This window comes from Maylandia zebra, unplaced genomic scaffold (assembly GCF_041146795.1).
Source record: "Maylandia zebra isolate NMK-2024a unplaced genomic scaffold, Mzebra_GT3a scaffold11, whole genome shotgun sequence".
NCBI classification, from domain to species: Eukaryota; Metazoa; Chordata; class Actinopteri; order Cichliformes; family Cichlidae; genus Maylandia; species Maylandia zebra.
The window spans coordinates 5757845-5784956 of record NW_027490041.1 but is presented as its reverse complement, the minus strand read 5'-3'; the positions used below and the strand labels follow the sequence as shown (position 1 = coordinate 5784956).

At 41.2% G+C, this 27112-nt stretch overlaps 3 protein-coding genes and 3 long non-coding RNA genes across 7 annotated transcripts in view; 3 read left to right on the top strand and 3 right to left on the bottom strand.

The window, feature by feature from the left end:
• LOC143416059 (NACHT, LRR and PYD domains-containing protein 3-like) overlaps window positions 1-7105 on the top strand; it is a 30165-nt gene extending 23060 nt beyond the window's left edge. The window contains exon 6 of the mRNA XM_076881428.1: window positions 6982-7105. Within this exon, the coding sequence (XP_076737543.1) occupies window positions 6982-6991 (10 nt within the window). The 3' untranslated portion in view covers window positions 6992-7105. The remainder of the gene's footprint in view (window positions 1-6981) is intronic.
• Window positions 1-27112, bottom strand: part of LOC143415939 (uncharacterized) — a 282785-nt gene that overhangs the window by 56054 nt on the left and 199619 nt on the right. The gene's annotated exons all lie outside the window — the stretch shown is intronic.
• The window catches only part of LOC143412335 (protein NLRC3-like), a 108031-nt gene that overhangs the window by 28360 nt on the left and 52559 nt on the right, over window positions 1-27112 (top strand). Inside the window, exon 1 of one of the 2 annotated variants that reach the window (XM_076881324.1) lies at window positions 26656-26836. The exons of the other annotated variant lie outside the window; for it this stretch is intronic. The gene's annotated coding sequence lies outside the window, so the exon portion shown is untranslated. Of the gene's footprint in view, window positions 1-26655; window positions 26837-27112 lie in introns of those variants that run through there. 2 annotated transcript variants of the gene reach the window in all.
• On the bottom strand, window positions 4202-4814 carry LOC143416110 (uncharacterized). The gene is made up of 3 exons (XR_013096473.1): window positions 4797-4814; window positions 4560-4668; window positions 4202-4440 (listed from the first exon to the last, which is right to left on the bottom strand). It is a non-coding gene; the product is annotated as an uncharacterized LOC143416110 (long non-coding RNA).
• On the top strand, window positions 16560-18233 carry LOC112434555 (uncharacterized). Its single transcript, XR_003024134.2, has 3 exons — window positions 16560-16779; window positions 16876-16989; window positions 17998-18233. It is a non-coding gene; the product is annotated as an uncharacterized LOC112434555 (long non-coding RNA).
• LOC143415957 (uncharacterized) lies at window positions 18362-20786 on the bottom strand. The gene is made up of 4 exons (XR_013096387.1): window positions 20499-20786; window positions 20306-20413; window positions 20055-20228; window positions 18362-19451 (listed from the first exon to the last, which is right to left on the bottom strand). It is a non-coding gene; the product is annotated as an uncharacterized LOC143415957 (long non-coding RNA).

The following is a 27112-nucleotide window of genomic DNA, read 5'->3' as shown; positions in this document are numbered from 1 at the left end:
ACTGAAATGCAGCCAGATGCTGCTCATTTTGCCTTTTCACTCTTTCCTGACACGCTTGCATTTCAGTACAGCTCCCATTTCTCTGTGTACTGGTCTCTACCACTACCCTTGCTGTCTATGGGACATGTCCTCTTTCACATAATGGTATGATCCCAGTCTGTCTCTGAAAGTGATTGGCCACATGGTTTGCTCATCAGAATAAAACCTCAGCCGTGCTCACATTGATTATCAGCAAGCCTGAAAATTCATCAATATTTGACATATGAAATTATGTCAAGGGCTGGATTTGGCCCACGGGCCATATGTTTGACACCCCTGGTTTACACAGTTTGGTATTCAATGTACAAGTGAGCTAGCTCTCAGCTAACTAGCAGACAAGCTAACTGCTGGGACTGCGTCTTTCTAACAAGAGCGTCAGACACTCAGACTGGTTTCCTTTGTGGATGATGATGTGTTCTCACACTGATCCTTCATGCTGATGCTGCCATCCACCCACTGCTCCTGGATTCCTCATCATCATCTCCATCAGCCCTCACAATACTCCACCTTCTTCAGCTTCATGTTCAGCAGCCTGGATGGACAGTAATTCTTTCCATGGGTTATGGTGGGACATTGAGAGCTGAAGTCAAACAGCAGTGAGAATGAAAGACTGATTCATTTCTATTTAGTCTTGTGCTGTGCAGCTTTGTTCAGAGCATTAAGGCCCAGCAAAGATCACTGAGGTCATAGAGTCCTGATGAAACCTGTGTGCTTATAGAAACTGAGACCAGATGAACCAGAATAGAAGGACATTAAAATGAAGTGTCAGCTACACAAAGGCAAAGCTATTCAGTTGTTGCTGTGAGTTATTTAAATGGAGGATGGAGTCAGACTTTAAGCTGCTGGACTCAGTCACTATATCCTGTTGTCCTCATAGAACCTGGACACACAGACTCACCTGTGACACAGTGACACACAGTGTGGGCTACACACACATTAGAAAGTGGATCAGTCACACTTGTGCAATCATTTGCTGTGCTGGGAAACCATGAACACTTTGAATCACATTAATGGCTTTGTTACAGCAACATTCAATCATGAGTTCAAAAGTAGTGCATTGTGTACTTATTTTAATAGTACTGCAGTATGAGAAGTGCAACATTCAGTGTGCAGAAACAGATCAGGTGCTTTCTAACAGCAGTGTTCCCTTTAACACAGCAGCAGTTCAAATATTTCTGTCAGTCTGAGCTGAAACATGAATCTAATCAAATATCAAATCAAAGTTCTTTGCCTCTGCCAGGACGTTAACATTTGATCTAGTTTTTTACAAAGTTCCCTCAGCGTCCAGAGCCACCAACATACCTTTGATCAACAGCAAGTGAACATTTATAAATGTGTGTTTCCAGAACAGGAAGCAGCAGAACTATTGTTCTGTTATCAGTGTAATGGAGGAGGTAACTTTAAGAGGGATGCACTTGACCTCCTGACTATGAATGATGTAGATGACAAGGTGCTGACTCTATGAATCCACAATCTCAACAGTCCGATAAGAACAGATGGCGTATCCACAAAATCCACTGCCACTCAGGTATCTGCCGTTCACTCATTTATTAACAAGAATCCGAAGCACACATCCATAATGTGAGTGAGGGGATTTAACAGGCTGTAAAATGCTCAATGCCGTGTGGTGAGTGATGGTGTGGTTTCTGTTGGAAAGAACATAAAAGTCTTCCATAATTATGTGAACAGAGTGAATTAAATGTGTAATACAACAATACAAACAATACTGGATAGTGGAACATTCAACCAAAATAAGGGAGTGTCAACAAATGCTAATTTTACTATTTACATAAATCCTAACTAGGCACTTTACATTAGAGCTAACATGAGAAATTAGTGACGGTCCCTTAATGACCGCACGGCAGAGGCTGCTTCGCAGTAAACCAAGAGCACCTGGCTGCAGCCACTGTGGAGCTCCACACTAACCGGAAACACGTGACCTCCACACTAGCCGTAAACACGTGACCTCCACACTAGCCGTAAACACGTAACTTCGGTTAAATCGACTTTGACAGCGAAAACTAAATTGCGTTTTTGTTACTATTGATGCTGCTGAGAAATAAAAATGGTTTTAAGTGAGGGGGTTTTAACACTCTGGGTTTGTTCAAAAAAAATTCACCAGTCTTTTGGTACCGTTCCGCGAGAGTTGATCCTCCGGTGTGAAATGTATGGTTGTAGTTGTGTGTCTTATTTTGAAAGAACTATTTACGCGTTACCATAGCGACCAGAGAGCATTAAAAAGCAGAGAGGAGGATGTCACTGTCATTGTTTTTGGCGCACAGCTCAAGTCACATTTATTATTATATTTACAAAATACCACAGTTTCTTTTTTTTATTCTTTTGTTGTATTTATCCGCGACACCTTAAAGGTCGTTCCCTGAAAATATTGTCTGACATTAAAGTGGTCTGTGGTGCAAAAAGGTTGGGGACTCCTGCTGTACAGTACAGAATGCGTTTAGCTTGTCGAATTTACATAGCAGTGTAACTCTGAAGTGCTGTACTGTATGTTTGTAAGTTTTCTCCCAAACAAACACAACAATGCCGACGAAACGTTTTGCACCCTCAAATGCACCTTTAGGTTTCATTCCATAATACTGGACTTATGTTTCTACGAAGGTTTGAACTCTAAGAGTGTTTAAACAAAAGAGAAAAGTGTGAAAATGTTCATGCCTGTCTGAGAAAAGTGTATAAAGCATGTAGTGAGGGGTTTTACAGTCTTAACACCTATAATAATTGTAAGAAATAAAGTTGGCTACTTCATGGATTTTACCTACCGCGGGTTATTTTTTGAACGTAACACCAGCGATAAATGAGGGGCTGCTGTATTATTAATAGTAGAGTCTGGGACATCTAATTGATTAACATCAACATTGATTATTATGCACTATTATTTTTGTTCAAGGAGAGCCAAAAATATAAAACTCTCTCAGCTTGTTAGTTGCCAAAAATGGCCACTTTTTGTGTATGTTCACAAAATGCTATAAAATGTAGATTTCTTAAAACATTTATCTACTTTTACCGACGTGACTCTTTAAAATAGCACCAGTCCTTTTCATCAAAATCAAAATTGTATCTAAATGTTTTACTCTTCATACCCAGTTAGGTTATATATTACCATTAACTTTTCAGATAAAACAGTGATAAAGTCCTAATGTTTTCATGAAACTTCCTTTGTTTCCCCATCTGAGCATCGGGGAAAAGGCTGTCTTGCAATTGTTGAGGTCACTAGTGTGTGCCCCATTTCTTCCAGGATCACTCTCTTTATAGGTTTTAGTGGACTCCTAGTACTGCGAAGTGGTTTCATGGTACAAAGGCTTGTATTCCAAGATCTGGGAGACTGTAGAAATGAGCAGTGATGCCCTTCCTACCATCTTTCCAGAAAAATAAGTGATCTGTAAGCTGTTAGGCTGACTTACAGCAGCAGCACTTTCTGCACCTGCATAAACTCCAGGACACATTTACTAACGGTGTTTGTTGCTGTATGTGCTGCAGCTTTGAATTTTTTTATAATATATATTTTGTTAATATTTTGGCTATGGTGTCTTGTTATGAAATGTAAAAGAGTAAAAGTGTTGTTAGCAGGTGCTTCAAAGCTAAGTTTGACTGGGAAACTCAAAGCTCAATTTGCTGTATCAACAGAAATTCACTGCAGCCTATGTAATATTTCATGCGTCATAATTTATTCTACTCTATCTTGCAAATACATATTTGTGTGGCAATGTCATGCACAACACACACAACTATTAGATCCTTAAGATCAAACCCGTGTCATTGTTTTGGTCCACTCCAGTGCAGTAGTCAAAAAAAAGAATAAGTGAAGTGTCCACAAATGGCCAGGATAGAGCCCAGAGTGTTAATGTTTAAAATGTATAAAAATATTATTGATTGCAATTCTTTACTGTTAATATCAACAATAAGCTTTTTATTTTGAAATTACAAGTTTAAAAAAATGCTGTTACATTTAATGCTGTTACACTGTAATCCTTTATTATAAGTATGGACACAGAATAAAGTGAACAACATTTTGAAATAAGTTTAATTTGAATTTTGTACTACGCAAAAAACAAAACAAAAAAACAACAACGACATATTAAACAAACAAACAAACACAGCCAGTGCCTTCATTTGTCCATCACATGTCAAACATAGCACTGACCTTAGCCCCTGCTCATCAGCACATGCTTTCAAAAAGAGCTCCATGTCCTCTGCAAACTGAAAAACAAAGAGGAACAAGTCCCTTGCTCCAGTGTCTTCTTCCTCTGACATGTCTCTTAAGACCCTCTGCTGGTCCCCTTGATTTAAGGACAGATATTTTGGCATTGTTACGTGTCCACGGAAAAGTGCCTTATTTTGGACAACCCACTGCACAGCAGGACGCAGATCTTCAACAACTGCTGGCTCCTGTGTCAGGCAAATGGGGATGAAAACATAGTTATTTCTCTGTTGCAGAACAGTTTTTTAACAGTTATTCAAATGTCACTAACCATGTAATTACACTACTGTTTAAAGTGATTACTGACCTGACTGACTTCCTGGAACTTGCGCTTTTTCAGTCTGAAAATGGGCACGTGTTGTCCTTCAAGCACAGCTTTGGCTTCCTCTCTCCAGTGTGCAAATAGCTTGCCAGAGCTACGAAGAGTAAGGCCACAGTGAGGGCATGTCATTTTCATGGACTTTCCGTCAGCTGCAGTTTTATTGAACACAGAGGGTAGAGCCAATGAATGTTCTAACAACGACTCAGAAAATGGTTCAGATACCGAAGACAAAACCTTGGGGGGGGGGAGACGGGGCTCCTCGGAGAGTTCAGCGGGGAGCAGTCCTGATAATGGTGGCTGACTTGGCATTGAAGAATGCTGACAAGACAATAAATGCCTTGCCATATCCCCACGCCGTATGATTGTAATCTTACAGACAGGGCGGTGAAAGTGTCCTGTTGTCCTACAAGCCAGCCTGCACCGGCATATCATTTTATCTGTAAGAGAAAAACAAACAAACAAACAAACAAACGTAATTTAAATGTAGTTGTATAGAATGCAATCAATTTGTCTAGCAATCAGATTGTACATGTTAACAAAAACATCCAAGCCAACCTCAATAATGAAAGCAAAATGGTATGGATCACAAAAGTTATGTCAAGAAAAGTGGTGAAAAGTAAATAAAAATATATTTTATAAAAACACTTTTTGTTGCAGATGAATGCACTGAACTGTACAATATCAACAGCAACTTTTAAGTCAACAAAGATACTGCAGAAGTGCTTAAAAAAGTGCATATTTATAACTATAAAGTATATTTAATACAAACATACCTTTGAAAGGCAAAGCATTTTTTATATGCACACTTAGATGCTCCTCAAACTTTGCCCTGACAGTAGGGCTGAAAGTGGGGCACAGAGGGCAGTGAAAGAGTCCTCTGCAACACGTGTTGCATTCCTGCAATTCTGGCTTTAAGCCCGAATTCCAGATTGATGTGTGCATCTAAAACAGAGAGAGAAACAGATAAACACCATATACACATTTAAGTTAAGGTTTTAGCAGAAATAACAATTTACAGTTGGCATGTAATAGATTTGGGAAGAAATTTTTTTTTTTTTTCCTTTTTTTTTTTTAAGTGACATCAGAAACAGCAGCATGCGACATCACGTGATGGCGGAGCTTCAGTTCATCCTTTGTCATCTTTTTTTTTTTTTTTTTTTTTCTTAATAGGACAGGGGGAAAGAATGAAAGAAAGAGGGGGAGAGAAAGAAAGAAAACCAAAGGGGAGAAGAGACGGTGAGAAGGGGGGGGGAAGAGAGGAAAAAAAAAAAAAAACAAACAACAAAAGAAACTCCTGGGTCACCTGTATGGAGAAAAAAAACAAACAGAGGAGACAGCAAACAACAAAGAGCAACATAATAATAGAAAAAAAAAGCACCATCACAATAAACTAGCTAGTCATAGATATCAATAGTTACTAAATAATAGACGATATTGTGCAGCACGCAAGATAGACAGCGCACAGTGTGCTTTGAGGCAGCAGCCAAGAAAGCTGTAGTCCGCATCTGTGAATATCCATGTGTACACCTGTGTGCATACCTGTGTGGATCAGCATGCTTGCATTCCAAAGGTTTCTCCATGTAATGATCTGCTAGGGAGTGTGGGGGGGCCACAGCCCTGTCCTTTATGGTATCAAGCGGGTATGGAGGAGATCAAAACTCCAGACATCCAGAGGCCCCCAGAACACAAGAGACCAAGGAAAACCCACAGAGGGGCAGCTGCGCCACTGTCCCAGTAAGAGCTGAGGAGAGTCCCAGATGAGGGCTCATTCAGCAGCCGCGGAGCTGAAGCCAGGGGGAGTTGCAGAAAAAATTCTTGAAAAAACCCCCACAAATATATTACAAGACACTTTAATTTGTGAGACATGTTTCTATTGACATATAACAGTCAATTGAACAGAGGCTAACTAAAATCTGGGCAATAAAAAAGCTGTACAGAAAAGAATGACGAATAGAAGTATTGATAAATATATAAATCTGTTTGTGACAAAATTTACAGTGTTGACGCTAACCAAAGGTGTCACAAGTACACACGTTCCTTACTACAGTTTAGATACCTCTGTTTAAAAAGCACTGACTCGACTTTTTAGTCAAGTCGAAGTAAGAAGTACAGGGTCTAAAATATAATTTATGTACAAAATTTTGAAGTAATCTTACATCCAAAGCAGCGTGCGGGGGGCTGATTTACAAATGTACGGATTAAAAAGTACAGATACGCGTGCTAAAATGTGAGAAGTAGAAGTATAAAGAAGTATACAGTAGGCACAAAAAAGTACAGCAGTAAAGTAAAGATACCAGAAAATTCTACTTAAGTACAGTATTGAAGTATTCGTTATTTTGCATCTCTGACGCCAACAATAAATCATATTCTAATGCAAAATGTGGTTTTTGCTTCTTCTCGCCCACAGAAGCCGTTAATCCAGCTCCTACTTAAACCAGGCCCAGGAAAAAGCATATCTGTGTGTTTCTCTGCCATGGAGCATGATGAAAAAACATTAAAATACGGAGAAATGTTGTTGTAACGCAAAAAAAGTGGCAACATGATCATTGTAAGAAAACTAGACGATTCCTAGAATTATGAAATCACTAACGGCAAATTTATTTAAGAAAGACTTAACCAACCTTTGCGATCAACTTGCAAGACTTCCACGGTATCCATGCGTGTTTACGGCTAGTGTGGAGGTCACGTGTTTGTCTGGCTGCAGCCACTGTGGAGCTCCACAGTGGCTGCAGCCAGACCCTTCTCCAGTAAACGGCAGTAACAATCAGTAAACAAAGTGTGCGCCAAGGATTAAACAAGGGAGGATAATGGCCGCAGCAAAGAACAAACACGATAAAACACAGAAACTTACAGTCTCATGGACGCACACCGCTAACGGCATTAGAAGGAACGAAAATCCACACGGTGAGTAAAACTCTGCTGACTCTTCCCACCTGCAGCTCCGACCGAACTCTCTGCGTCGACGTGTGCGTAATGATGAGGTAGAATTGTGTCTTCTGATTGGTGAAGAGAATGGGTTGCCTCACCGCTCATTGGCTAAACGGCAGCAGTATGCTGATATCTTACTCCGCAGATGTGGCTCCGTTCGTGAGTTCTGCGAACTGGCTGGCCTTTTGTACAATCAGGTAGCAGCACAAACGCTCATCAGCTCATTTACTGTGCAGGACTTTGAGTGTGTGAAGTGTGTGTTTGTGCTGGATTTCCTTTGGAGAATCTCAGTCAGAAACCAGACAAAGAAAAACTCTTTCAATAGTCCAGGTTGAGTTGACAACATGAACTGCATTTATCTTCCTCTGACTTGACATGTTCTTCCTCCTCTGCACCGAGCCAGCTGCTAAGACTCACAAGCTCATTGACATTTTCTGATGATAAAGAAACTCTCTTCTTCTGCACAATATGAGCAGCAACAGAGAAGAAGCTTTCACAGGTACAGATGTTGCAGCTGTGGCCAAGTACATGTGCTGCATGTTGGAGCAGCACTCTAATGGACAGGCCTCTGTACTGATGGTGGGCTCTGCTCTGTATCCACCACACTGTTCTCAGCTGAGTCTTCCTCCTGTTCACACTCTGATGAAGCACCAACAGGGCCAACTTCTTCTCTGGTGGCTCGGATGTTGTTGCTTCCACAGGTTTCCCTCCAACAACCCTCTGTTCCTGCAGTAAGTTCAGTAAGATCTGGGTAAACACTTGAGCTCCTTGAATCTGGCTCCAGCAGCAGTTTTCACATATACAATGTTGGCATTTTGCTTGCGTGTCTCCAGGTCTGTTCTGAATGTAGACTTGAATTTGACCACGTAGGCGGGGTCATCATCTGAGCTCTCCATCACCTGAGAGAGATGACAAAACACAGAATCACAGAGCATGAAACCAACGTTTCTCCTCCCAGAAGTTCAGTCACAGACCTGCAACAGAAACAAGAAGATTCAAATGACGCAGAGCTTTCATTTACTTACAGTGGGGCAAAAAAGTATTTAGTCAGCCACCAATTGTGCAAGTTCCCCCACTTAAAATGATGACAGAGGTCAGTAATTTGCACCAGAGGTACACTTCTTCTTTTTTTTTTTTTTTCTTTTTTTTTTTTTTTTTATATAGGTAGTCCTGTATTCATCTAGAGAACATGCAGAAAGTAAATTTGGTAGAGTTGAGACATGGGGCAACAATGCAGAGCTGAAATGAAAGGCCTGCTTAAGTGAAAATAAAGGGAAAGCACAAGAGACAGAAGACTTACAAAATAAATCTGGAAGCAACAACACACAGAAGCAAAACTAATACATGACTGAACATGGAGAAACACAAAGGAGGCTACAATCAACAAGGAAATCCAAATTCAAAAAATAGAGGACAACAAAGGTCAAACAAGAAAGCGACTACATGTTTTCTATTGACCGTTTTCTATTGACCGTTTTCTATTGACCAACTGGGGTAATTTCTGAATAAAATGAAATCTGAACATATGCAGTGAAAAGCAGGGAAATGTAAGCTGTTGTAGGTCAAAAGCTGGTATGTCATCCATGTTAATACACTGTCCATATGTGTAAGCCCGCTCTGCTGCAGCTGTTTTTTTCCATCTGATTTAACAAATCTCTGTTTAATGCTTAACAACTTCTCATGTAAACATCAAAGAAATGCAACACCAGTGAAAGGTAACAGTGAGATTTTTCTTTTTCTGGACCACTTTAACATCACATTTTCCATCCATGCGATAAATTGATAGCCTGGTACTCCCACGACAGGCTTTCAATTTATCGCAGGTCATGAACTTACAGTTGTTCCAGTATGTTATAATAAACTGCCAGTTAGGGGGGGAAATCTGTATATACAAATGAAAGCAATAGAAGATCTGAGGCTTTGTGGGATTTACAACCTTGATAAAATACTCATCACCTACCTTGTTCCAACTGGAATTACAAAATCACTGCTTTTGTGACAGCCAGGGACATAATTTCATCTCAAGGCTAAAGTCAACATCAAAGTCAATCGGCCTTGGCAACACAATTGCCTTTTTTTGCTTTTTAAACACTTTTAACAATTTGTTAATTCACCCTGTTAATTTTTTTCCCACTTATTCAGTCAGGAATGAATCTGAATTAAAAAGAAATGACTAACTGTGTGGCACTCCCTCCTCAATGACGGAGAAATTGTTAGCGATTTTCAATAAGGATTGATACTTTGTTTGTAATTCTAAAGTTCAGTATGTAGCCCAAAACAAAAAAGAAGCAGCACTGCAGTAAATGTCCAAAATGTTTGATATGTCAGTGATGGTAGCTCCAGCTAGCTGGGTTTTAAACGCTAGCATCAGAGCTACCAGGGTTATAGTTTGCCTAGTTGTGGCACAGAGCCAGTTTTATGAATAAGAGAGCTAGCTTTCTGCTACAGCTGTTAATATTAATGTACAGAATTTCTTTATGGATACTTTAATATGATTAGGTTATGATTAGTGTTGTTGTTAGGCCCACCCAGCTGAATTCTATTAATAATAAAAGTTGCATTAATTCATATAGTTTGTTAATGAAAACCTTAAATAGCCATATTAGTAAAAAGTCATAGCTGTGCAAGTTTTTCAGTGCTTCTGTAGCAGTCCTGGTAAAAGAAGAAGACAGAGTGGATAGGCCAATAACAGTCAGACTGCTTCTAATGTCTCTTTGAAACCAAAAATACCTCAGTCGTCAGTTTGTGCAACTACTTTTAAAGCATGGAGGTACTGAAAAACTGCGAAACAAGTAGAAATGTGCTGAGGAGATTCTGTGTTCACAATTAGCTGGTGAGTTCATTGATCCACTTTCAGAAAAAATGTTTCTCCTTTTTGTTTCCTGCTTTCCCATATGGAAAAGAAATAGTAAAAACTTATATGTGACTCATGAAAGTGGCCACTTTCTCATTACTTTCATATATTGTTTTAGTAAGTATCCAAAACATACAAGATTCATTATATAATTTTTCAAGGGATCTTATATCTGTTTTCACGCTTGTATGCTTTTCATACAAGTTTCACACAAGACAGATACAAACTTTATAAGATTTATATATCTCTTTTCCATATGGGTTGCCTCTGCAATCTAAGACAGGTATTTTTAGACTGTTTAAAATTGTGGCTACATTATTTTATGGGTGTACTGTGCATGTATGGTTATAATTGTGCATAGCATGACTTGAGCCAAGTGACCACCTGTCGACTTCATATGGTCTGCTGCTAAACCTGGGTTAAAGTCTAAAGAAGGGAGAAAATATTCACATATTCAAATCTTGGTTTTCAGTTACAACTGCTATGAAATGATCGCATTTGTTACGCTCTCCTCTTTTAGCCAATTACTGAACCTAAAGACAATACCTGAAGAACCCTTTTCTCTATACTGACATAAGCTTGTAGATGATGTGGTGGCTCTTAACACTTTCTCCAGCTTCTCTTTCACCAATTCACCTCCATCTTTCCATCATACAAGCTCCCATGTTCTTTCTCTCATTCTTTGTGTTTATTGTCAGCGTGCTTCACCAAGTAGAGTGAATTTCAACCAGCATACACCTGCTCCTTGAGAGGATTCAAAAATAGAACATTTGATCCGTGAGTGCTGGATTTGTTTCCCATCTTTTTCTTTTTTTTTTTTTTTTGGGCCTGTCCCGTTTGGCTCTTTTGCCATCAGAATTGTTGTCTAAAGGCAAAGAAAGATGCCCAACGGATTTACTTTACCAAACTGACCATCCCAGCCTTGCCGTAATGGTCCATTTGATTCACCTTTTATTGTTTATTTTATTTTCACTTACTGAATACGGGACAGACTTGACTGGGGGAAAGAAGGGGAGAAAGAAAGAGGGAAAGAGAAACAGCTGAGAAGAGGGACGGGGGAGAAGGGCAAAAGACAAAAACCAACAGAACGGGCAGAGAAAAAAAATGCATATATCAATCACCTGGATCACCTGCTGAGAAAGAAAAAAGAAAGCAAGCAGAAGAGAACAAGAGTAATAGAATAAACAACATCACAATGATATATGGGAATATGACAGTAAATACTAAATGTTAAACATTATTGTGCAGCACATAAGATCAACAGAACACAGTGTGCTTTGAGGTAGGAGCCAAAAAGGGTGTAGTTTGTGGGTGTGATCACCCGTGTGTTCACCTGTGAGCATGGACGCGCTTGTTTTTAAAAGGTTCCTTCATGTAATAATCTGCTAGAGGGTGTGGGGGGGCCACAGCCCCGTCCTCCAGGGCGTGAAGCAGGTGTGGAGGAGATCAAAACTCCAGACATCCAGAGGCCCCCAGAACACAAGAGACCAAGGAAGACCAACAGAGGGGCAGCTGCGCCACTGTCCCGGAAAGAGCTGAGGAGAGTCCCAGATGAGGGCTCACTCAGCAGCCGCGGAGCAGAAGCCAGGGGGAGTTGCAGTGACGCGCCCGTGAGCTCCGCCGGCAGCCAGCTGCGCCTGAGTGACCGAGCCCCAGGCCGAGAGGCCGGGGGCACCCCACCTCCGAAGTGGCCCGAGCGAGCCCCAGGCTCCAGGCCCCGATAAGCGGCCGCCAAGGAGTGAGCCGGTGTGTACCTGGACGCCCATCCCCGGACACAAAGAACCACCAACGCACCGATGTCTGAGGGGGTCCGCCACTGGCAGGGGAGGTACACTTCAACTGTGAGAGACAGAATGTGAAAAAAAAATCCATGAATCCACATGGTAGGATTTGTAAAGAATTTATTCGTAAATCAGGGTGGAAAATAAGTATTTGGTCAATAAGAAAAATACAACTCAATACTTTGTAACATAACCTTTGTTGGCAATAACAGAGGTCAAACGTTTACTATAGGTCTTTACCAGGTTTGCACACACAGTAGCTGGTATTTTGGCCCATTCCTCCATGCAGATCTTCTCGAGAGCAGTGATGTTTTGGGGCTGTCGCCGAGCAACACGGACTTTCAACTCCCGCCACAGATTTTCTATGGGGTTGAGGTCTGGAGACTGGCTAGGCCACTCCAGGACTTTCAAATGCTTCTTACGGAGCCACTCCTTTGTTGCCCGGGTGGTGTGTTTTGGATCATTGTCATGTTGGAAGACCCAGCCTCGTTTCATCTTCAAAGTTCTCACTGATGGAAGGAGGTTTTGGCTCAAAATCTCACGATACATGGCCCCATTCATTCTGTCCTTAACACGGATCAGTCGTCCTGTCCCCTTGGCAGAAAAACAGCCCCATAGCATGATGTTTCCACCCCCATGCTTCACAGTAGGTATGGTGTTCTTGGGATGCAACTCAGTATTCTTCTTCCTCCAAACACGACGAGTTGAGTTTATACCAAAAAGTTCTACTTTGGTTTCATCTGACCACATGACATTCTCCCAATCCTCTGCTGTATCATCCATGTGCTCTCTGGCAAACTTCAGACGGGCCTGGACATGCACTGGCTTCAGCAGCGGAACACGTCTGGCACTGCGGGATTTGATTCCCTGCCGTTGTAGTGTGTTACTGATGGTGACCTTTGTTACTTTGGTCCCAGCTCTCTGCAGGTCATTCACCAGGTCCCCCCGTGTGGTTCTGGGATCTTTGCTCACCGTTCTCATGATCATTTTGACCCCACGAGATGAGATCTTGCGTGGAGCCCCAGATCGAGGGAGATTATCAGTGGTCTTGTATGTCTTCCATTTTCTGATGATTGCTCCCACAGTTGATTTTTTCACACCAAGCTGCTTGCCTATTGTAGATTCACTCTTCCCAGTCTGGTGCAGGTCTACAATACTTTTCCTGGTGTCCTTCGAAAGCTCTTTGGTCTTGGCCATGGCAGAGTTTGGAGTCTGACTGTTTGAGGCTGTGGACGGGTGTCTTTTATACAGATGATGAGTTCAAACAGGTGCCATTCATACAGGTAACGAGTGGGGGACAGAAAAGCTTCTTACAGAAGACGTTACAGGTCTGTGAGAGCCAGAGATTTTCCATGTTTGAGGTGACCAAATACTTATTTTCCACCCTAATTTACGGATAAATTCTTTACAAATCCTACCATGTGGATTCATGGATTTTTTTTTCACATTCTGTCTCTCACAGTTGAAGTGTACCTCTGGTGCAAATTACTGACCTCTGTCATCATTTTAAGTGGGGGAACTTGCACAATCGGTGGCTGACTAAATACTTTTTTGCCCCACTGTGTATATATATATATATATATATATATATATATATATATATATATATATATATATATATTTTTTTTTTTTTTTTACATACATAGTTTTTTGTTGCCTTATGGTTCCAAGCGCTGTCACCAATCTTTGCATTTTGTTATTATCTCATGACACTTGTTTAATCAGCTACCATCTCTCCTGTGGACTTTTTAATGTCTACAGTCTCAGACCAACACAGCCCTGCCCTTCCCATATTAGATTCTTGATGAATGTGTGTTGTTGTTATTCAGCCTGGTTCAATGTGCCCCTTTTTAACTTTGAGCACCCGCCCCTTTAAACCTCTCTGCACAGCCCTGCACTGAACTCACTATCTTCTCCCTCTAACAGCCTCCACATGTTCTCACTGTAATTTCCCCTCATGAATGAATTTATGCTGCACTAATGTGAATGTTTGCAGGGAAATCAAACGCATTTCACACGCAGTACTCGAGCTGACTTACCTTTGTTTGAATGACGACTTGTACGCGCTGACTCCACAGATAAGGTACGAAAATATATCAGGCTACGTCTTCAGGGTTTCTACTCCACGGCCGTATTTCATACGGGTCCACATTTCCACTGCACGCTATTTTCTGCAAGTACCGCCGCTTCGCCTCTGGACGCAATCGGTCTCTATACAGTCCGTTCTCTTTTGAGCTGCTTTTAAGCATCTTGTAATCGTCGTTCCAACACAGTGTGTTTGTTTTGATTCGTAGACCTCGAAAATGGTGCCGCGCTCCCACAATGCATTGCGGCGTGACGTCAACTCCAAAGCCCTATAGAACATGTTCTTTTTCATTGTCAAAATTATCAGGAATAAAGAAGAAAACTGATTCAAAACCTGTGGAACCTGCCAAAAAACAAGTTTTACTGCAAAGGATTTCTAGATGTGAAGGTTTTGTGGCTTTTTTCAGTTTCTAAAACAAACTCATTTGTACAGAAGGATATGAGGATGTATATGTCCGGTGGTGGGTTTTTTTCTTCTTGATTTAATGTATTCATTTATCTCTTCACTTAATCTTTCTTTATGTTTTTTTTTTTTTGATTTGGCATCAGCGATTTCCGGTCCTCACTCCAAGCCAGTTGGTGGCGGTAATGCACCACATGTTCTATCACAGCTGCGTCCGAGAGGACAGGAAACGTCTGTATGCGTCTGCAAACCAGGTAACTACACTCAGCTGAGCCTCTCTGCTAGTCGTTATTAGTTGGAGGGTTTTGCGTCACTTTCTCTCGGCTTGATAAAGGGCTGTATAGAAATCTCTGGTACGTAACACGTAACGTCATTTTTAGGGAGCGTCGCAGAGAAGTGAGGCTGTTTCTTTGTTTTTGTCGAGTTTTGATTGAAGACATATTTCCAGTCCGTTTTTTACTCGTTTGTTTTTTCATTAATAACTTTACATTATCACAGAGAACAAGAAGGCGCTTTGTTTGTCACATTCACCTTATGTCTGTGAAGGTTCTCAGTCATCCAGGTCATCGTAGTCAAAGGAGCTTGCAAAGAAAAGCGTCTGGACTTCTTTAAGTTACTTGAAGACGTTTCACCTCTCATCCGAGAAGCTTCTTCAGTTCTAAGGTCAAATGGTGGAGAGTCCCAGATATAAACCTAGTGGGAGTTTCCCCCCACAGAGGGACAAAAGGACCCCCTGATGATCCTCTAATCACCTGAGCCAAGGTGTGAAACTGGGCGTGGGTCCCAATCAGCCAGTTTCGGGTGAGTTCATTGTGAAACCTGGCCCCACCTTATCATGCGAATTCCTGAGGTCAGATGGCCCAGGATGTGAGTGGGCGTTAAGGCGTCTGGGAAGGGATCTCAAAACTGGATTATAGATGGCAGAGAGTTGGTGTCGTAAACCCCGCCTCTGTTCAAAGATGGTCGCTCACAGTGGACATAGATGGCTTCTTTCACTCCTCTTTCAAACCATCTGTCCTCTCTGTCCAAAATGTGAACATTAGCATCCTCGAAAGAGTGTCCTTTATCCTTAAGATGCAGATGGACTGCTGAGTCTTGTCCTGTGGAGGTGGCTCTTCTATGTTGTGCCATGCGCTTGTGAAGTGGCAGCCACTTGGCAGCCACAGTGATAAATGGCTGAGATGGCTGCAGCTGTACGTGTGAGGTACCTACATATTTCAAGATGAATTTGCAGAGATGTCATGTTTGGTGCTTACAGACATCACACTGCATTTTGTGATTTCGTAGCTATTGTTGTGATATTTCGGAGCTTCCCATGATCACCGTGACAGTCATTCATTTTAACATAACCTTTCTATTCCTTTCAGGGATCCTCATTTTTTTGGTGAGGAAGATCAGCAGCTGTGTCGACAGGCAACAGGTAACGGCATGCTTTTCTGTTAGTACTGTAGACCTTGGTCTGGTGCTCTTTTTTAGTTTAACACAGTATTTTCATTTGCCGAAGTGTAAAAAGCTTGTTCCAGGAGAAACAAACTTTAGTGAGTTCTGCAAAATGATTCCCACCATTGCACACTCTGTCAGCCTCCAGTGTGCCCTTTTTTTGTCCTTTAACTGAAGAAAGTCGGTATCAGAACATATGAGATAAGTGAGATCCTCATTTTGCCTGCTTATTTCAAGATACAACATTTTCACAAACTGCTGTAGGATAACCTTGCTATTTGTCTTTTCCAACACTTCTACATTCATCCATATTTCCTTGTCTGCTTCTTTCCAGGTGAAAAGTACCTGAAATGGGTGAAAGATTTTGTTTCCAAAAACAAAAGCATGTGCGTTCACCTGAAGAAGCCAAGTGGTGCTGACCTGTGGATAGAAGAGCTTGAGAACACCAAATACAACGGGGATGATGATGAAGTAAACGCCTGGGGAAAATTCTACCTTCCCGAGATTGTAAAAATGCAGGTTATTGGTGTGGTAAAGGGCACCTCATGTCCATGTGACGAGCTTGTGCTGATGACGTGTGAGGACAAAAAGCTGTACGGCTATGACGGAGAGGAGCTGCATCTGGTGGCTTCCAGTTTCCTGGAACTATGTGACAAAACGATAGAGTATCCAGCATCCAAGCGCTACTACAATGGAGAGGCCTTCAAAGATATGGTGAGAAGTTAGACTGCTAAGAATAAGACTGGGGATGCCTAGTGTTAGAGATCAATCACCTGAGCTTTTCTTTGTATTGTTGTGTGTTCTGTTTAGACTGAGGAGGACTGGAAAAAAGTTAAGATGAGTGATGTGGGGAGGAAACTGCAGGAAGAACATAAAAAGCTGGTAAATGAAACCCAGTCAGCGTTCGTAAGCCTAATATCATAGGTGGGTATTGGAGCTGAGTATCATCACTGATTTCTAGAACCAGTTCAATTCCAATTCACAAGGTCCCAATTAGATTCCATTTAATTCTTACTCAGAGAGTCAGAAACATTATAATTCTGATCATTTATCAGTACTGACACTTGTGAAACTTCATCAGAGGTGTGAGCATCACAGCAGATGCTTTTGTGTCAAAGTAACTGAGGATAAAACACAAAACCATGAAGCAGATTTTCCTGGCCTAGCTTTTTACAGTAGATAACCTTAAAAATATTATTCTGCAGTAGAACAAAAGCAGACGAGAACCACGACTCAACAAATGTACATTGGCTGATGCTGCTGAAGTGATTCAGAGGTTTTAATAAGAGGGTTTAATAGAGACACAGCAGAGCATTTTGCAGTTTCACTTAATTTGAAAAAAATAAATAAAATTTGGTATTGAACAGCAGAAATGAGGCTGTCTTGTCGGAAGTCATTAAAAAAAAAACGGCTGTAAACAACGGTAGACTGCTTCATAACAAGCAAGCGAATAATGCCAAAAACAGAGATTTGAGATGGGAAACGGTGTTCTTAAAGTACACTGAGAGAGGCAGAGAGCTGTGCTGTGTTGTTTTTCTGTGTGTGTTTTAATGGTGGTGGAAGCAAACCAGCAAAAGTAAGAGGGAATTCATGACAATGTTTATGTCAAGCGAAATGTGTCTTCTTTTGCTGCTGGTTTGGTTAGAGAGAGACAAAACGTGCAGCTTCAGGATCTGAGCAGCTTTCAGCACCAACGGCATCACAGCTCAGACTTGGATTCAGGATTAAGCCCTTTATGTTTGACTGTAGTGATTGTAGCTCTGTCCTTGTTATTAATCGCTTTAGTCAAACACAGCTATTGTTTGCTGGGATGTGTATATCCTTGACAGTTTGTATCTCAGAGTTATCAAAGACACTGTGGATAATCATCAAGAGATTGTTGTCCTCTTAATAATGACCTATTTGATTGTTTGTTTCTTCTTCTTCTTACAGATTCTGGTATTTGGCCAAAAGAGAGCTTCACAATTCTTGGCTTCACCTGTGGTAGAAAAATGACTAAAGTTATGCAACACTCTCTAAAATTAAAGCTATGCAACGCTTTAACATGAATGGCGAAGGAGTGCATCTCTTTCACTGTCTCTTCCTGTCCTCTTCTCAGTCTTTGTTGTGGCACCTCTGCTATGTGTTATAGAAAGCACTTGGAATCATGTTCAATACAAAAACACCAAACTCGTGGGATTGCCCTAGCAAGCAGTTGGTAAAAACTAATCAAAACTGATATATATCAGCTTCACTTTCTAGCTGCAAAAGCACGTTTCTGCAAAAGCATGCAGTTTCCTGTCAGCACTTTTTGGCACAGAGTGTACTCAGAGTTAGGCCTTTCTTATATAAAGCAATATAATCAGCATATAAACATTTAAGATGATAAATTTAAAGCTCAACAGTAACTGCTATAAATATTATAACTACACATGTAGTGCTTTTGCTTAAGTAAATTATAGTTGGGATCATAATAAGAAAACATGTGTTTTTATTTTCTGTGTACCCTGGGTACAGACCAGTATAAAAATGGGATTCTTCCCAATAAATGCTGTCTGATAATGCTTCATATTGCATTAAACACTAGATATGTAAGCAAACAAACAAAAACCCATAGAAGCCAGTTTTAATTATTAAATGTGACAATTACATGGAGATGGAAAGTAAACATGCTTATACACGTCTCTGTGATTACAGAAAATCCACACAGATGCTGTCAGAGCAGAGAATCTTTGATTTATCAGAATGATGAATGCAAATGATTTCATGAAATCTCACTCTTGTTCTGGGTTGTAAAATTCACCTGTCCAGTTAAACCGAATCCTTTGCAACACGGTTCTAAGAACCCTACCAACCTCATCCTCAGCTCTCTGCCTGTTGTCCTTTTCAGCTGAGTATTCATCCACATGTGTTTCAACTTCTCTCTCATTTTCAAGCAAATTGCTCAGGCTCTCAGCTTCAGCACAGTTACCATATGGCCACTCTCTGAGGTCTTCTGTGTTCAAGCCAAACAAATTCTTACATGATCTGCAAGGCTTCATTCTGGCACCATCACGGAGACAAAAAGCCTCACACCTGATATTTCCAGGTACTTCAATTGTTCCATCAAAGTAATCTTTCTGGACTGTGTTTGGATAATAGGTCATCACCGCACCAGATACATATTTATGCCATTTGCTAAGACAGGAGGCAGCAATCATAATTTTCCCAGCGTTAGGACCTTTGGTGGACATGGAGACTCCGTAGTACCTTTCTGATTTGTTGGTTTGGGATTTTTGAGAAATGCAGATGGTGGACGAGACGAAAGCTGTTTTTTTATTATTCTCTTCTAAGTCCAAGTCTGTGAGGAGATCTTGCAGACTCTGCTTTATTTGCTCTTCATTCTCTGAGTTATTTTGCAGGACGATCTGAAAACAGTTACAGATCTGGTCAAAGTGTTGCACCTGATTATATAGTTGTTTTTCATAGAAAGTTGATCAACATGTTTGTTTCGCTGCTTGACTTGTTTAACTATGCAGGACCATTGGATGCTTTTGATTTAGACATTTTAAGATAGGGGGTGAAACAAGTCACAAAAATCTATTTAATTTTAAATCAATAAGCAAAAATCCATCTTTGTTCTCACTAATTTATAATTAAATTTGCTAATTGACCTTTTTTTTTCTATTTTGCTATGCCGGGCTGTCAAAACACGCTGAATTTAGAGTCTTTGAGCTTAACAGATCCAGCAGCTACACAGTGACAGCATCATATACGCCTTGAAGACTGTAAGCATCTCCAATAATGAGTCTGTTAGACATTATTTAGAACTAACAAATTCTGAAGCAAGTCTCCAGCTCTCCTGCAGTCTCTGTGTTTGGTGGAGAAGTATAGCTAGAAGCATATGTTGAAGTATAAGGTACAGTATGGATTTTCTTTGGATTTCTCAGTAAAAAAGCACTTTGCATTATACTTTCCTAAAAACTGGAAGTTTGTCAGATTGACTGAAAATGTGAGAAGAGTTATCTTACCATGTCGAGCACACAGGAGAAGGGACTTCGCCTGGGAAGCTGAGTCGAATACAACTTTAAAGGCCTGGGATATCTTCTCATTAAAGAACCCAAAACAAAAGGATTAGGGAAGATTTCTTCTGGAGAAAAGGGGATGTTGTTGATTTTGCCCAGAAACAACATGCTGTGAAGGATCTGTTGAGTGAAAACATATTTGCTTATTGTTAGTAGTGATAAACAGGACTGTCTTAAAAGTGTCAAAGGTAACACACCTCATCCACCAAGTGTTGACTTCCCGGAGTCATGTAAGAGCCCCGAACCATCCTCTTGGTAATCTTGTAGGCATTAGTTTTGAACCTCCTTTGAGAAATTGTTGTCTTCTAAAATGATAATGATCGAGCAGTTAGGGATTTAAAAACACAGGAGATCTGATAACTTTGGCTACAGCAGAGTCTGCAGACATACCTATTTTGCTCTTGGTCGGCCTATTTTAAACATGAGAGAAAACATAGTTAGTGAAATGTTGATAACATACAATGACTATCATTGGTGGCTGAAAAGATGCCAGGTAACAAGTGAAAAGCTGCTACTTACCATCGCCACAGTCTAAGAATGAAACAGGAAACACTGAGCGAGTTGCCTCCATCTTAAAGCTGTTGATCATGTGATTTAAAGGAAAGCCACACCCAGCTCTTTCCTGGAATTTTACTCGACTGTAGAAAACTGCTCCATTTGCCCCGCCCACCCATGATCTTTAATATCTGCCAAAAACAACCTTTTGGTTGTCAGTAACCAGTCGATCGTTTTCGCGATTAAAAAATGACTTTGTGCGGCGGCGTTCCCACCGCGAGCAGAACTCCGGCTCAAAAACCGCTGTTTTTGAACACTTTTATTTACTTAAGCATTTTTATGGGCTTACTTTGAAACAAAGTGCGATTGAATGATTATTGTTATGTGTTGCCTTGAATTCGGCTATGCTGTCTGTTAGACAGCTGTTTTCCTTTATTGTTGTTTTTGTATTGTTTGTAGCGAACGCTACTGGAATGTATAGATTAAGCTACGTAGCCAAGATAATTAATAATTTAACTGTTGTACATTGGTTGATGATGATTTGCATTGTTACATAGGCTTGCAGAAAAATATATTTGTTTACCGGTAATCTGAATCGAACTTGATGTGCTAATGGACGTTTTTCTGACCTACAGGTCAGGTTTTGTTCCCTCCCTTTGAATTAATCTTCTTCATATTGAAGTGGCGAGCCGGTAGGACCATTCTTTGTTTCCCCTCTTTCCCCCACTTAGCCGTCTTTGGATTACGGACATATTTCCCCATTTGTATGAAGCTGGACTCTAAGGAGGAATACCTTAAAAGTGAACTTTAAAAAGAAGAGGACCAAAAAGGACTTTTGCACAGAAAGATCACAGCATTGATTTATTATTTAATTGTGGGCATTTATGTTGTGTGTTGTGTTAATTATTTTGTTCCATTTCCCCTGTCCCCCATTTATTCAATATATTTTTGGTACAAGATATTGCAGTCTTTGGTCTCATCATTCACACCATCTAGGCTCCATAAAGAACTATTTCTTCTGCGCGTCAGTCAGTAAACTCATCCATTGAAATAAACTAGTCCTTAAATAACTTTGAGTTACACAGTGGCAAATGTAATAGAGAAAGACACAGGGCCACCTGAAATCTGTCGTCCTATCTGATTCAAAACCAACATGTAGGAGAATCTGGAATCTTTGATTTTGAGTTAAAAATAAAATATGGATAAAATGCAGAAATGTTTTTACTAACATGTACTAACAGAGACTTGGAGGAGAGAGACCTAATGTTTAATAATCCACATTTCACTGCTTTACTCTTTGGTTCAGATGTGGATACTGTATTGTTCTTTCTTTGTGATTGTTTATGTTTAAGTTGTTTGTTGCTGGTTTTTAGTTTGTTTTTTGTCTGTTTGGGAGCTGACACAGTCTCTATGGAGATGGGTTTTTGGGGGGTAGCAGGAGGAGAGAAGCTGCAGAGAGGCGTGTAAGACTGCAACTCTGCTTCCTGGTCCCAACTCTGGATAGTCATATTTTGGGGGGTTTAATAAACTACTACTGCATGATGTAAAGCTGAAGTATTACACAGCTTTATGAACCTCCTGTTATCCTGGTAGACGAGTACAGCAATAAATCTTTTACTTGAACATCTTCTGGCTCCAATAAGCTTTGAAATGTGACCATGAAGTCAGAGACACACTGACTGAAACCCACAGCTGTGACTGTGGATCACATCCACACACAGTGTAGCTGCTGTCTCTGTGTGAGGTCTGTGTATATATGTACATATTTATGCTTATATTCATGTTCTCTTATTCCCCTTTATTTGATATCCTAATTCTGTGCTGTGTAAAGATTTGTCGGTGTTCTGCTGCTACAAACTGGATTTCCTGGAGGATAAACATGAGGGATTCATAAAGTTCTATCTCTCTGTTAAAATCCCCCAAAATAAATGAAATGTGAATTTCAGGCAGACGTGTTTTTAAAAGAGTCTCTTTAATGGAAAAATGTGTTTTTAAAACCAGCCAATAGGAGCGTCTGTGGATATCAGCTGAGGCTGAACGCAGGAACACCATCACATATAAATACACAGAATTAAATCACTAGATAAAAGACGTCATTAAATAAGGATCAAATCAACATGTCAGAGGTCAAAGGTCAGTCAGAAGAGGTGTGGTTAAACACTGGCAGTGCAGTGACCTAATGCAGTTTGGTTACCGCCACGGGAAAAGCCCTGCCCCCTCTGAGCCTCCGCTGTGTCCTCAGCACATCCAGGAGCAGCAGGTCAGAGGGGGCGGGGCCATGTCAGGACTTATTTTAAGTAAAATTTAAAGTGGAGCGATGGCAGGAGTCACACAGCAGTAACCAGCTCTGTCTGCCAGGGTCAAAGGTCAAACAAGTCCTGCAGCTGACCCACACACAGACTTACACTGATCCACAGAGAGTGATGAATCCACACATCACTCGGCTGGAGGAAGCTGGGTTTTGTTAGATTATAATATTATTTTATGCCATGTTATACCCCTAATTAAAGATTGTGAATTATTATGTAGTTTTAGTTTGCATTATTCTCCTGAATTAGAAGAAGCTGATAACTATTGCATTAGTTAAACTGATGTGCATTATATTAAACTGCTGACTTATTGTGAATGAATGATATTGTTTTATGATGCATTATACTGCTGAGTTATAAGAAATACTGTTTGCAGAAAGTCATCGCCTTATTTGTCTGATTAGAAGAGAACATGCTGGAGTTTTCTGCCCCATCTCAGCAGGAGCAGATAAACGGGGAGCCAAGGTCGTAGCTTAGGCGCTGTGTGAGAGAAAGCATGTGAATGTTTAGGCTTTTATGATAAGGTGGAGGCACCAGAGGCTATAAGAGTTTGAGCAATGCTCCACCATTTTGAGATCAGAGGCTGTCTGCATCAGTGTCCATCTCCCACGTGTGTGATCATTAAAATCATCGTTTGACTCAACCCGACCGGACCAGTGTTGTTATTGTGGTTTTTCTCTCGTCTCCATCCCCAATATTTTGAACTCGTAACATTTTCCACACCATCCAATCAGAAACCAGTGTTGACACTGAGACCCGTCTCTGTAACAGGAAGTCCATGAACAGGCAGACCCTCTGCAGCAGGCTGACCTGTGACCTCTGAGACAGAGGGAGGAGTTTGTGTCAGCAGGGGGCGCTGCAGCATCGCCTGAGAGCTTTAAGAACAACAGCAATAAACAGGAAGTGAAAGTCACACTTCTGTTGGTGTGCGTTATCAGCAGACCCCACCCTCTGCAGGAAGCTGAGATAAGAAGCAGCCAATCACAGAGCAGAGAGCATGTGACTTCCTGTTCCTGCTGTTACTGTGACAACAGCTCCTGGGACAGAGAGCAGCTTTCTAAAGAGGAAAGATGTTGCTGTCACCCCCGGGTGTCATGTGACCCGCCTGATGTACCGATTTAAGACTGTAAGAACAATAATAACAACATGTTTTAGTCAGGTGATCCATGCAGAGCAGATCCATGTGACCAAACACAGCTGGATCACATGTTTCCTCTCCTGGAAACAGAAAGCCTTCATGTATAAAGGCTCATGTACCCACTGAGCCCTGCTCTCAGATCTGTGAGGCTTTAACAAACAACAGTTTAAAGTCATGTTTAGCATCTTCTGTCAGTGTGGAAGGTCACACACTTTCCTGAGTGTTGAACCCTGAACTACTAGCTGTTCATGTCAGCCTGGACATAAATACAGACCTGCCTGCTGTCATAGACCCCAGCACTCACATGTTACTTATAAGTGACTCATATGTATGCATGTATATATTGTGTATATTGTGCTATTTCTTACTTAGTGTGTTGTGTCTTTGTTCCTGTTTGTGCTGCAGCACTGTAACCTAAATAATTTCCCCTGGGATCAAAAAAGTATTCTGATTGTGATTAAATGAAAGCAGTCAGAGCAGAGGACGGTGATGTAAGGAATGGGATTTTAATCAGCCAGTCTCCTTTAACTCTCAGCATCACAAAGTAATGTGGTAACATCTGGACTGATGTGTTTACTGTCAGCTAGTTTAAATGCTGTAGGCTGCAGCCGCTGCTCTAACACTATAACTGTAACAGGGCTCAGTGCTGCTTCTAACAGTCTGAGCTGCTTCAGGCTTTATTTGTGAGGAGCACAGCAGCTTACAAACACGTGGCTGGGCCTGGACCCAAAGGAGTGTTTGTTAAAGCCTGCAGTGAATCCAGCAGCAGAATGATGGAAATGCAACACAGCAATGATGAAGAGGAGCAGCATTAAAGCCAAAGTCCAGTTCATACAGTTAGGTCCATAAATCAAATAAGGGAAAATAAAATGTTGTTGGATGCACCTGTCTGCACCCTTAATGCTCTCTGGTCACTATGGTAACGCGTAAACATTTCTTTCAAAATAAGACACACGACTACAACACGGGAAAAGACCCAGGGAAACGAAGTTAACGATAATAAAAACCCTGAAAACCATTGTTGGATTTATATTTTATCATTGTCATTGTTATTGGGGAATATCTAACCATATATGCTCAGAGGTGTAGAACCAATTGTGTAATGATAGTAGTCTTTAAAGACTTTGTGTGACTCCAGAGTGTTCTGGCATTCACACCCACGTCCTGGGATCATGGGAGAGGTGCTACCTTCTTATTGTTTTGTGGTAGGATGTCTGTTTTAGTCTAAGTGCCTTTTGTTTAGATGAACTGCTGGACTTCCAGACCAGCAGGTTTAGGGAAGTCGTTTATGGGGTCACACTCTGACTCCACACACACACACACACACACACACACACACACACACACACACACACACACACACACACACACACACACACACACACACCTACATAACATACAGACTGGTACCTTTGTTCACGTGTATGTTCATGTAACCTCAATAAAAGAGCAGTGTTACGAGGGAACGGACGAGAGCGACTGTGGTCAAGCGAAGGAACGGCATTGGTCCAGTTCTCTCCCGTGCACGAGAAACATAAAGAACTACTCGTGTCTTGGGTGAACCCATTGTGAGATCTAGCCCCACGCTATCATGTGATTTCCTGTGATCAAATGTCCCAGGATGTAAGTGGGCATTAAGACGTCCATGTCCCTCTTCAAGCAACTTAAAGAAGTCCAGACGCTTTTCTTTCCAAGCTCCTTCAACAACATCATTCATAGAACAACTTCCAGCTTCTTTTGCTCGGCTACAGTTTGGATGGATTTGCATTTAAAGATGCAACAAGACTAAAATGGTTAGGGTCAGGAGGTCAAAGGTCAGAGCTCCTGTGGGTCTGAGGGCGGCCTCACGCTGGAGAAGGATGAAGGAGTCTGACCTGAGCCAGTGTTTGACATGAACACATCAGCACTGCTGTCAGTGAGCCTAACGACAGCCGTTAGCATCATTTCAGTGTTTCAGTCATAAAAACACTTCCTGTCTCTGTGGTGGTTACAGTGACATCATGCAGTTTGTGCTTTGACCTCCAGAGGGCGACAAATCAGCACAGACAGAGAGCTCCATTCAAACTTTGCTGCCATCAGGAATAATTCTTCAAATATAATCATCAGTGTTTGAGCAGTTATGATATCAGGGACAATCTAGACATGTGTGACAATACTGAACATGTCACATGACACACCTCAAACATCATGTGATCCACTCTCAGTCTGCACTTTCATTCATGACTTCAACAGGTTGAAACGAGCTTTGAAGAAACATTCAGTGAAATAAATCTTTCATGGATTCATGTGAGCAGCAGATGAACTTTGTACCAACAACATCTTCAATAACAGAGTCTGAATGAAGCTCAGGTGTTGATGCTGCTCACTGATTGGACGCTTGGTTTCAGCTCTGCTCTCAGTCTTTACTGCACAGGTGAAGGTAGAAAGTGTGACTGGATCTATAGACTGGAAACAGAGAAACATGCTGAACATTTGAAGCTTTGCAGCAGAAATGTTCATGTTACAAATACAGCAGAGCTGATCTGGGATCAGTGTGTTCACACCTGCAGCTACAACAAGGTTTCATGTCTCCACACGTCAGCATGTGAACTTTACTCTGACTCAGTCTGAGCAGTCAGACGGCATATTTTTAAAGTTAACACATCAGCACACACAGAGCTGAGCCCCTCCCACCTGTGCTGAGTTTCAGGTGGAGTCCCGCCTCCTTCCAGGAAGCAGCTCACCTGTGTGTCCGTGTTTAGTGTCCAGGTGTGGAGTGGAGCTTGTTGTTGGTGTGTGAAGAAACTGTAAGTTTGCTTTGTTTCCTCCTTTAACAGTTTGTCTTTAGGAACTTTACTGTTTGTTCAGCTCGTGTTTGATTTCTTCACACAACAAACTGTGTGTGTTTGTATTTCCGGTCTCTCCATTAAAGTCAGTGTGTAATGTTTCCTGGCTAACATCAGCTGTGTGCAGCTTAGTTCAGCACAAATCTGCCGCTCCATAGTTCACGGTAACGGACTCACAGCTGGACCAACGAGGCCGAGTGTGTCCGCCACTCTGAGCTACGTTCGTGTTTGTGTACT